The following is a 12,244-nucleotide window of genomic DNA, read 5'->3' as shown; positions in this document are numbered from 1 at the left end:
TTTTTTTTTTTTTTTTCATCCAGATGGCTACCCGCGCCCCCCCTGCAATGGCACGGCGCACCCCCTAGGGGGCACGCCCCACAGTTTGGGAACCTCAGTGCTTACGGAAGCAGGAACACCGCGTGTGCACCCTCGATGAACAGCGTCAGTTTAAGCTGCAACAGAAGTAAGTTAGCGATTGTGAATATTTGTGTGTATGTGTGTGCGGGCGTGCTCGCATGCTGACACGGACTCATTAAGTCCCGGCTCGTGACGGGACCCTCCGTCACATAGGATAATCATTACTGATGCTCAGCTACTAATTCTTCTGTTTGTTTTTGGAAACTTGTTTCCTAATATTTTGGTATTACTGTTAACATAGCTGAAGGTCCAAGTTTGTCTTTGATTCCCTTGCGTAAAATAGAACCACAGTGTGGTGACAAGACATATTAATCTTGACAGGACAACACACACTTTTTGCAGCAACAAATGACTCATTGTAAAATCTTAGAAATATCAATTGGAGTCATTCTGAAATACACTTTTTTTTTTACTCAGAATTCCATAACAAAGCTGCTAACAGCATCTATGTTTTTGTAGTAGAAAATTCTTTAATACATCCTGAGGAAGCAGCAGCAGGTAATAAATCTGATCTATAGAGCATATGTTGCCCATGATGAAAAGAGTCCTGACGGCCAATTTATACTGAAGAAAATTGGAATGCAAACACAATCATCATTACGTTATACTCATCGAAGTGTCTGTCTGGCAGCAGCAGGCCTCCTTACACTGCAAAAACACAACATCTTACCAAGTATTTCTGTCTAGTTCCTAGAGCAAATCTTCTTGGACACATCAAATAAGACAAAATTAACATAAAATTTAATTCATGTTTTTGGACTGTGGGAGTACCTGAGTACCCGGAGAAAACCCACGCATGCAGAAAGACTGGGGCCTTTCAGCATGCGTATAACTTTTCAGCAAGATATACGAACTTGTTTCAAGTAAATAATTTTTTAATATAAATTTTAAAAAAAACTTCTAGTTCCACTGGCAGATTTGTTCACTTACGACAAGACATTTTTCTCATAGGTGAAAAAAAATCTACCAGTGGAACAAGTACTTCATCTAAAATCATAAAAAAAAAAAATCATAAAAAAGTGTCCCATTGCATAAAAGCTGAACCACTCTCACCCCTTCGTCCTTTTCTAGCTCCAGTCCCATCTCCTGAAGGTTTTGCTCAAACTCCTCCCTCTTGAAGCGCTTGTCATCCTCATGATAATTAGCCTGTTGTTCTGTGGCTGCAACCTCTGGGTCTTCCTTGGGCTGCAGTGGCGCTCGGCTGCTCCTGGAGCTCAGGCTGCGCCGAAGCCGATGGAAGAAGCCGTTGTCACTCAGCTTGGATGACTGGCGCCGGACGGCACTGGGCTTCTGGATGCCATAGGTCAGAACATAGTCCACACGCCGCTGTCCATCAGAGAAGTACGGACCATGGGGCAGATGCAAGAGCGAGCCATCGCTCGCATAGAGAGTTTTCATTGGCTGGAAAAAGGACAGTTGTATCAGAGATACGTTCAGCAAAAGTGTTATTTAATAACAAGAAAGCAAAGCAAGTTAACAGCCATCAGACTCACAAACATACCTTCATTTTGATCTCACACAAAACATGAAATAGGAAGATATTTTCCCTGCACAGTGTTGCTCAAAATTCATATAATACCTTCTTCCTAATTTTTCTAACTTCTCTAAATCAGCTACATATTCAGCAACTGATGACATTCGGAAAAAACCTTTAAACAAAATCTGAATTGCCCGGCTAATGTAGACTGCACAAGATGATTTCAGGTTTCAATAAAATTCTAGCAAATACCAGTAAGACATATCATGCAAAATTCACTTTTTAAGCTCTTAAATATTTTGTATACTTTAAGTGTCTAGGAGTGTAAGGAATATAAATGTATTCTTTCCTGGTGCTGCGTAGATTAAAGTTGATCTTTTTCTTTATATTTTTCTGTTTATTCTCTATTGCCTATAATGTTTTTTCTTTATAACATCACCCCATTTGCTGTGGAACTGCTAAACAAGGACATGACTTCCAGCTAATCAGTTTGTGAATCCACCATCTTTGTCCAAGTTCAGTTGTGACAAAGTTGCAACAAGTCAAAATGTTCAATGGTAGCATGTATACATGCTACCATTGAACATTTTGACTTGACACATGTGCACTGTAGCGCATGTGAGAGAATATATTCTCTCACATGTGCTACAGTGCTCAGCAAATGGAAGGCTGCAAGGCCTGTGAATAATATGTTTTAAACATGTTCTTGTGCTAGTTCCCTTAACAGTTTTAGCTTAAATTATGAAGAAGCGGAAGAATCTTTTGGAATGGAGGGAAGTAAAACTGATTTTGACATGCTTTGCTTTGTCTATCGTTTCATCTGAACAATCATGCATGTTCTCTATGTCGCAAACATGAAAGACGCTATTTGGAGTTCTCTGGTTAAACAGACTGGTATCTCAGTACCAGTATAGTTCCTTTCAAATGAAAACGCAACATGATTTGGAAGTACAGTGTGATGTTGATGAGCTCCAGGGTGAGTGGAAGTTTCAGCTGTTTCCAGCTCAGATCATACATGCATCACTGAATCACCTGAAATGACACGCAACATCTCGGGTTGTTAAAAACTGATTGCTTTTTGGAAAAAGAAAAGAAATTCTCCTAATGCAAAATTAAAAATTTTAGACTAACTTTTAGAAGTTAATTCATGACAGTAGATTTAAATAAGGTGATACAAAACCTTCATAAAATTATTGAAAAATCAACATTATGTTTTTTTATTAAAAGAAATCAGTATTCACACTCCATAAAATAAGGTTAATTAGCAGACAAACCCTGTTTATCAAATTCATGGATTAACTTACAAATATTAAAAGCTTTGATTAAATAAGATCATCAATTAGCTTGATGCTTTGGTGAACTGTTATGTGCAAAGCAAATGCAAACTGTTGCAAGCAGTTTCCAATGTCTGTTGACTCCATCAGTATGAAATGAGAATAATTACAGTAGGAAACATTCAAGGTAGCTTGTTGGCTCATTTGATTATAAAATGAGCCAACAAGCTACCTTGTGAACCTTGTAGTAGTACATAAGCTAACCACTAACCTCTCTGTATACAAAGGTATTCTAGACCCAAATAGTTAAAGTATTCTACAGTTATTAATTTGATAGCTGATGGTTTACACAAATTTCCAGCAAAGCAGTTTTTGGGGTTTGAGAGCTTAATGGGTATAAAGGGTTTCCAGGTTAGAGACATTTCTCTCTGAAGTGAGTCTGGCAAAGCATTCTTCAGCTGCTGTCAGAATGTGACTTTGCCTGGTAAGTGAGTGCCAGGTACAAAGGAGTGTGACTCTATTTGGATACCTGTTTCAACTATGCAGTTTAAAACCCTTACATTGATGTTAATGCCTGCTTTGCTGCACTGTAAAAAAAAAAAAAAAAAAAAAGTGAGAAACAAGATTTGTGAGAATCCCACAGTCAGCCAGCCGATAGCCGTCAGTGATCCTGAAGTTGGTGTTGGAGTGTTTCAAAATGGCGCTTCAGGGTTGCTTCAGATTTTGTTGAGATAGAACAGAATTTAATCTTCTCTGCTTCAAAATCTGAAACATTTCAAATNTCCAACCCGATATGTTCTCATTCAGGAAATAAACTGCAGATCACCCAGAAACTCCTTGTCTTCTTTAAAACTACACAACGCAGAGTCGAGGGGTTACTTGGGCCGCCCTGGTACAGTGGAGTGAAGCAGAACCCGGTTACACATGCACTCATGTTCCTTATGACACCGTTTTACAAAAACAACACAAAATGAAGCATTTTCAGTAGTTCTCCAGAATTAGGACCACCCAAAAGTTAACAAGCATGAGAACTTCAATGTAGTGACTTGTTAAAACTAAACTGAATCATCATACAGACTCCAGATTCTTTAAAACAATTTTATTTCTAAACATCGACTCCATTCATGTAAAATAAAAGGGGGATTCTTAGCGTTCCCAAATGTGTAGACTTGTGATCCTAACACTGAGCATCGCCTCATCTCGTGTTGATAGATGCGTCACTTGGTTAGAAACTGAAGCACAGCAGTTAAACTCAAAGCCCATTAACAGTGACTTGCCCTGACAAGATGTTGCCAAACTAAATCTAGCCTAGCTAAATGATCAAAGATGATTTTGAAATTGTGCCATGTTTAATATTAGGGCTCTGCTTGTGTAAAAAAATAAGTTAGGATGATAAAATAATCATGATTATTTTAAACAACAGGCAGTATCTCAGATAAAATGTTGATAACTTTAGGAACTCTGATACAGAAGGGCACAGCATTCTGGGAAATGTAGGCAGAAGGAAGGCTTTAGCCGCACAGCCTCTCACAATCAGCCAAGAAAGGTGGGTGGCATCATTGCACCCCACCGGTCACAATAGTGACCAAGAAATTTTTTTCACTTTCAAGGACTCTAAATAGCTTCCTGATTAAATTTTCAGTTAATGTTCAGCAGACATTGAAAGTTTAGAGTGTTTGGATAATACTTATGCAGTATCACATGTTTAGAGTAAATTATCACATGACCAGAGCTGGTTTCACCTTGGCGAGAGGAAGACTGCCACAAACCTCCCAAAGAAGAGGCTAGTAAAGTATGTTTAAATACACATACAAAGATTTTTGGTGCACATCATCTTTAAAGTGTCTAGTTATGATATGCACCTTTACATTTACAAAAATTAGTTTGGTGTGTGAGCAGGATGTGTAAACATGTTGACGGTCACAATAGTGACCGGTGGGATAATACCTTTGATCTAGGTGCACTTATTTAAATACATACCAATTCCTAACTTCTTCCTTTTTAAGATTAATTTTGAGTGTGGTTCTTGATCTGTTGGACTTAACAATGGCCAGACAAAGTATATAACAATGTAGTTGTGAGAAAAATGGAATCCTTACTGATTTTGATAGTGATGGCTTAGACATGGACTATATGGGGAAGATGGGCCATTTTCCATGCCTGATTTCGAATGCATATGATCAGTTCATGGGAAAAGAGGATAATCTGACCCTTCACCAATCATGTGGCACTCTGTTACCATGTGCAAAAGTTTATGATGAAGGGATAACCGTCTCTCTGATGTACCCTTTAAAAATAAGGAGGATCCTAATGAGGTTCCGACACAAGATGAGAAACTGCTGATCCATTAGAAAAACAGCAATATTTTCATGGTGGAAACAAAGATGAGAAATAACTATACAGAGACTGATGTCAAATAGATCAATGGGCACATGAGAGGTGTAGACCTAAATCCCTCAAGGTACAGTGTCATGGTCAGGTTCAAGAAGTGGTGGTGGCCCATCTCAAAAGCACACTTGTAAATAGGGTGGTGGTAGCCAAGGAGTTTATCTCGTCTTGTACCTGGTGGGTTGCCTGCTAGAACCCCCACTTTGTGTCAGTCGTTGTGACCTTGATCAAGAGAACAATTCACCTGTCATGTCAGCCGGTGGTAGTCAGAGGAGCCATTGGTGCCAGTGACCCTTACTTACTGCCTTACTTCTGTCAAACTATGCCAAGGAAGCTGTAGCTACAATCTAGTAGCTTACTGCCATCAGTATGTGAATGTGTGTGTGAATGGGTGAATGACTAAATGTGGTGAAAAGCATTTTCAGGTCATTTGGACTTGATAAAGAACTATACAAAGTACAGGCCATTTACCTTTCAGATATTATTTTACAAATGTGTCGTAGGAGGAACGACCGATTTGCTCATCATGGGTTGTGGCTTATTATCTTATGCAAAGGTTTGGCATAAGGCCGGTAGGTCATGGAAATAGATCTCAAATGGACACTTCTCTTCAAGTTATGACAAGATGTGACCAAGACACTGACTGCTCAGTCAATGCAAGAATCGTTTCCAGAGATGTTGCTTTTGCACCACCCATGCCTTGGAGAAATTCAAGGCTTTATTGCACATTGAGTGATTCAAGAAAGAACATGGAAAGTAAGGAGGGGATGAAATAACCCAAAATTGAAGAATACCAAAGTCACCAAATGGTGAGAAGGAGCCATACAACTGGCCTTTGATTCTAGGCCTTGGGGTCCGGTATCCTGCAACTTTCAGGTGTGTTCCTGGTCCAACACACCTGAATAAAATGGATCACCTCATTAGTATGCAGTCCAGTTCTCCAGAGTCCTGCTAATCACCTGATTCAGGTGTGTTGAAGTAGAGGCGGATGGAAAAGATACACGACCCCGGCCCTCAAATCCTGGAGTTGGAGACCCATGGACTAAGTCTATTGAGTCTTGCGTATGACAGTGTGACAAATGTTCATAATTTTCAGAAATATAAATGAAAGCCTCTACTGTAGATGTTATCTTTACGATCTATGTTACTGTGATGACACTACAACTGACTGAAGTTCAATATAATTATGCATAAACACTCAAACACTCAAATTTACCTTGGTTTAGAATATACAGATAGTCAAATTTGTACTTTACAGAGCAAATGTTGCACTAAAGTAATGCTGTGACAAGATATATTCCAATAAAGAAACAATGTTTACATATTATGATCATGTCTATTTGGAAAAATCACTTTTAGGTCATCTTAGTATAAGAACACCATATTATCCCACCAGTCACAATTGTGACCGATCATAAAACACACTTTTTCATATAATTTCCACAATTTTTACAATTATTTCCCCTTGATTAATTCAAAGGGCTATCAATGACATCTGATTTTAATATTTTCATGTCTGGGAAAAATTTGGGATTAAATGGGTTAACTCTTGCTCAATGGTTACCTAGCAACAACTTGTTGAGCAACAAGTAGCAGCTGTGCTGAAAGCGCTGCATGTTCCCTTCGCGCATGCGCCGTTCGAGTAATATCAAGTCACACCTGTGACATATCGGATGATCAATCAGAGGCTATATAGCATGACGTCATCCGAGGCTCTGTTCATCTTTTCTTCTCGCTTGCGGTTCGCTTTCTATGGCATCGGCCTTTTGGATTTCTGGATCTTTTCGCCATCGTTGGACGCCTGACTGCCTGTTGGCCGGAGTTGCGGTGTATCGCCCTTCTAGGGCTGCGACGGATCTTCGTTTAAGGTACTGTTTGCTGGTGATGACGGTGTTAACGCCTCGTCTCCCAACTCGCAGCTTATAACCACTGTGTTTGTACACATGTGGAGCTTAGTTAACGGTGTTACGTTTGACGTTCCGTTTTAATTGGTGACGGTAGCGTCTCGCCCCCTCTCCCAATTTTCGCCGACCTTATAAGCAGATTCTTATTTCTTTGATTGGTGACGGGATCCTTTTGCCCCCTCTCCCAGTTTTATTCTGATTTNCTGGTACAGTGGAGTGAAGCAGAACCTGGTTACATTAGTGCCGTGACCCGAGCTTCTGCCATCCTGTATCTGCAGCGGTGCCGTCTATTTCCTGGACAACGGTTGAAGTCACCACATGGGCCGTGGGAAACCCCGTAGAATTTCCCTCCTTTCTGCCATTTGCGGTTTTCTATTGGAACACTGAGGTGGGATTCTGTACATCTGGTTGAAAATATATAATATATATTAAAAAAAAGAACGAAGCAGATCTGAATCATGACAGACTTTTCTGGTTTTGGGAGAGGGCGGGGGACAGTTAGTTTTACCCCACTGCAGTCATTTGGCAGGGGCAGAGCAGGTTTGCTGGCAGCCCCAGTCTCATTCACACCCAGGCCCGTCTTTGCCGAGTTAAATGAAAAACCTGTTGATGGTGACTATGATGATTCCCATCATTCTAAATCAGACGCCAAACCTACTAAGGAGAACCTGTATGCAGAGATAGCAACGCAAATTGGGGTTTCTATTGGAGAAAGCATTGCATCTTGTATTGAGTCTCGCTTGGGCTGTGGACTGGGAAACGGTGTTCTTGGGTCTGCCATTAATGTGCTCTCAGAACCTTCAGTTTTGAATGTGATTGTGAAATCTGATGTTAAAGAACCTGTGTGTTTTAGAGGGGATGGTTGTGACACATGCAGTGTTCAGGAATGGGAGGAAATGATAATGACCTATTTGAAGAAAAGAGTAGCTGAACAAGCTGATGAAGTGCTTAGTAAACTGGCAGGGAGGGCAAGAGAGATAGTCAGGGTGGGCATACGTAGTAAGCCATCCTTATGTCTTAAGGAAGGCCCAGAGCCTATTTTTGAGATCCTAAAACAGCACTTTAGTGACACTGCCTGTTCAAGCATGCCTCTGGCTGATTTTTATGCAACATTACCTACCTTAGGAGAGACACCTTTTGACTACTGGCTCCGGCTGAACAGAGCCATGGAACTGACAGAGGACTGTCTCAAAAGACAGAATAAGTCCTTCGCATATCTGACAAAAGAACTGACTGCAATGTTCATTCGTCACTGCCCAGACTCAGAACTGTCTCTTATTTTCAAATGCAAGCCGTTGCAGCAGTGGACACCTGCTGATGTACACGAAAAGTTGCTGGAGCATAGCAAAGATCAGAAGTGTGGCCCTCAGCTGAGTGCATCCAGTGCTTTAAGTTTTCAGCGACAGGAGGTGAGTCCTCATGTGCCACAGGTTACATGCAGCAGTAAATGTACCACACCAACACCGGCCTCTGCCTCAGTAACATCTACTGGACTTAATGCACCAGCGCCTGCTGATCGTCTTGATCATGTGATAACTCTGTTGGAGAAAGTTCTGGAGGGTCAACCCCGACAAGCAAAGCCACCTGCTAAAGATGATGTCAGAGCTCATCAAAACCAAACACACAAAGTCATGCCCTGTGCAATCTGTGGTGACACTGAACACTCTACCTATTACCACTGTAGAGCCAATCAGTTGTGCTTCATCTGCCATGCTGCTGATCACACACGGGCTCGGTGCCCCAGGGCCATATCTAACAAAGTGAGAGGGCCTGAATCAGCTGCCCAGCAGCTGGGAAACTAGTTGGCCTACATGTGGAGGGGGCAAGTGTTAGGCCTGAAATTGTGCCCCAAGAGACTGATTTTGATGATTTGGAGTCTGTGTACCAAACTGTCTGTGAGGAACGACAGCTTGGCCATCGACCAGTACTTCAGAACACCCAAAGACTGAAACAACATGATGAACTGTTCTATGAAAATGTGACCCTTGGTGGCAAAGTATCTATTAAAGCAATGCTCGATAGTGGCTCCATGGCCTGCACCCTCAGTACCAACCTGATGCCCCACCTCTTAGATCATGCAGTGTTGCAGTCCCCCACCTTGCAACCCACTGATGTTGTACTTATTGGTTGTGGAGGTTCAAAGACAATCCCATCTGGTGTGTGTGACATTACAGTGGAAATGTATGGCTGCAAAATTGTTGTGCCTATGCTGGTGGTTGCAGGACAAAGAGAGGACCTTATCATAGGCAGCAACCTTATGAGGCATTTAGTCAATCGCCTGAAGACAAAAGATGGTTTGGGGGTGAAATGCAGCAAGATCTTAAATACAGAAGACATGTCTAATCACAATGTGCTGAGTTTAATGTCAGAAGTGGTGGTTCCAGAGAGTGTCAGTGAGAAGATTGGAACTGTCAAGCTACAGAGAGCCATAACCTTGGAACCATTGACAGAGCACCTGGTCTGGGGCAGGCTGCAGCTAGGAGGTAATGAGGAAGTGGGCAGTGCTGTAGTGATAGAACCCACAGCAGCAAGGTCAAGGCCAAGGTCAGTTATGGTTGGGAGAACTGTGGCACATCTTAAAAGTGATGGGTGGCTCCCTGTAAAAGTATTAAACCCCTTTGAGAAGCCAATGACTTTAAAACGAAACATGAAGCTGGCTGATGTTTTTACCTGTGCAGCAGTGGAGAGCTTCAGCCCCACTGACTCCTGTTTACAACAGAATATACAGCTCCCAACTACTGACTCAGCACAGTGCAACGATGAGCAGAGTCTAGTTACTGATATTTCCACCTTGCCTGATCATCCATCTTCAGAGCGAGAAACGGGTGACAGTAGCTCTTTACATGCAGTGCTGCAACATCTGGGGCTGTCTGACATTGATATCAACTCATGTGAAGTGTCACAAGCTAGCAAAGAGAAACTAGTTTACCTCATAGCTCAGTTTGAGTCTATTTTCTCGAGAGACAAGCTAGATTGCGGCAAAGCTACGGGCTATCTCCATCGGATTCGAGTAGTAGATGACAAGCCATTCCGGTTGCCATGCCGACGTGTGCCACCAACTCATTATGACAAATTAAGACAAGCTCTGAATGAAATGGAGGAACGGGAAATAATCCGAAAGTCTTGCAGTGAATTTGCATCACCTTTGGTCTTAGTTTGGAAGAAGTCTGGTGATTTAAGAATATGTAATGACTTTCGCTGGCTTAACGCTAGAACTGTCAAAGATGCCCATCCTCTTCCGCATCCAGCAGATGCANGCTATATGAATTAAAAACAGGGTAATGCATTTTAATGCTCAATATTACCCATCAGATACAATTCTCCCTGTTTTAAAGGGTAGGGAACAGGGAACGGTATCTGATGGCCATATTTCACCCATCAGATACAGTTCCCCCTGTTTTAAAGGGTGGGAAACGGGGAACAGTGTCTGATGGCCATATTTCACCCATCAGATACCGTTCCCCCCGTTTTACAGTGGGGGAACGGTATTTGATGACCATATTTCACCCATCAGATCCCATTCCCCCTATGTCAGGGGTGCCCAAAGTCGGTCCTCGAGGGCCGGCATCCTGCATGTTTTAGTTTTCTCCCTGGTTTTACACACCTGCATCAAATGATGGCTCATTAGAAGGCCTAAGCAGAACACTAACTTGCTGAGGGGGTTGTTACAACCACTAGGGAGAGAACTACAACATGCAGGATGCCGGCCCTTGAGGACCGACTTTGGACACCCCTGCCCTATGTTAAAATCACCCATCAGATACCGTTCCCCCCTGTGTTAAAGGAAGGAACAGTATCTGATGGCCATATTTCATCCATCAGATACCGTTCCCTGTTTTACAGTGGGGGAACGGTATCTGATGGGTGATTTTAGCATAGGGGGAACGGTATCTGATGGGTGATTTTCAGTCAGATACTGTTCCCTCACTTTACCAGAGGGGGAACGGTATCTGATGGCCATATTTCACCCATCAGATACCGTTCCCCCCCTTTAACATACGGGAAACGGTAACTGATAGGTAATTTTAGCATAGGGGGAACGGTATCTGAAGGGTGATTTTCAGTCAGATACCGTTCCCTCACTTTACCACAGGGGGAACGGTATCTGATGGGTAATATTGAGCATTAAAATGCATTGCCCCGTTTTTAATTCACATAGCACCATCTATCTATCTACTAAGCACTAGGGGTTGAACGACTACATATTTTTTAAGGTCGACTACATCATAATAGTCGAGTCGATGTCGACTAGTCGCGGTGACGTCATAGTGACGTAAGCGCAAAAACCCTTCACAACTACTTGGAGGCTTTATCAGCTATTTTCACGGCAAGTATGGACCCCCTCCCCCACACACACACTCCCCTTCTCCTGGTTTTACTAAGTCTATTATGCACAATTAAAAGAGCAATAAACAGATCATTCTTCGTGAGCAGGGAGAAAAGTTCGTTGTACAAAGTCGGGTATGACTTTTTTTTTTGTTTTTTTTCCAAACACCGGCTGATGCTGATGATCTCTGGATAGTTACTCGTATAGGAGTCAAATTATCACACTGACCACAATGGTGCTTTTGGAACATCACAAACCAAACTTATTATGAACGGATCCCGTTTGGTTACAGTTGAATTTAACGAAACCTCCTGCTGCTCCTCCGCCCGATGCGCAGCATGATCTCTGCTGACTCAGCAGCGGCTCTCTGAACCGACATGCAGACGGCGGCCGAGATCGCCTCCATCAGATCCTCAGGATGAAGCTTGGACTTAGTTTCCAGATGTAGTCAAATCATATCTTTATAAGAGCGTAAAGCTGCCAGGTTAAAAGCTTCAATACGCAGGGTGACGCTGATCAGTTGGATGGATAAAAAAGCCTGACATCATGACGCGTTGTAACACATTACTCCGGTAGTCTTTTTTATTTATTTTTTTAAGGAATTTTTCGGCACTAGTTTATTTGACAACGATCTGACTGTAAGGGGGCAGAGAGAGCGGAGAGAGGCCTGGGCCCAGTGAATGGAGGACGGGAGTCAGACTCCTGATTACCGCGGGCTAAAGTCTCTGTATGCGGGGCACCGCGCCAACCACCG

The 12,244-nt window shown here is 42.3% G+C and overlaps 1 protein-coding gene across 3 annotated transcripts in view; it reads right to left on the bottom strand.

Moving 5' to 3' along the window:
* The window catches only part of ano1a (anoctamin 1, calcium activated chloride channel a), a 94,824-nt gene that overhangs the window by 59,543 nt on the left and 23,037 nt on the right, over positions 1 to 12,244 (bottom strand). For all 3 annotated transcript variants that reach the window (XM_016681051.1, XM_016681049.1, XM_016681050.1), the window contains exon 3: positions 1,174 to 1,521. In XM_016681051.1, the coding sequence (XP_016536537.1) occupies positions 1,174 to 1,521 (348 nt within the window). The remainder of the gene's footprint in view (positions 1 to 1,173; positions 1,522 to 12,244) is intronic.

The sequence above is a fragment of the Poecilia formosa genome, unplaced genomic scaffold (assembly GCF_000485575.1).
Source record: "Poecilia formosa unplaced genomic scaffold, Poecilia_formosa-5.1.2 Scaffold267, whole genome shotgun sequence".
Classification (NCBI taxonomy): domain Eukaryota; kingdom Metazoa; phylum Chordata; class Actinopteri; order Cyprinodontiformes; family Poeciliidae; genus Poecilia; species Poecilia formosa.
The sequence above is the reverse complement of the archived record's forward strand: the minus strand, read 5'-3'. Positions and strand labels throughout refer to the sequence as shown.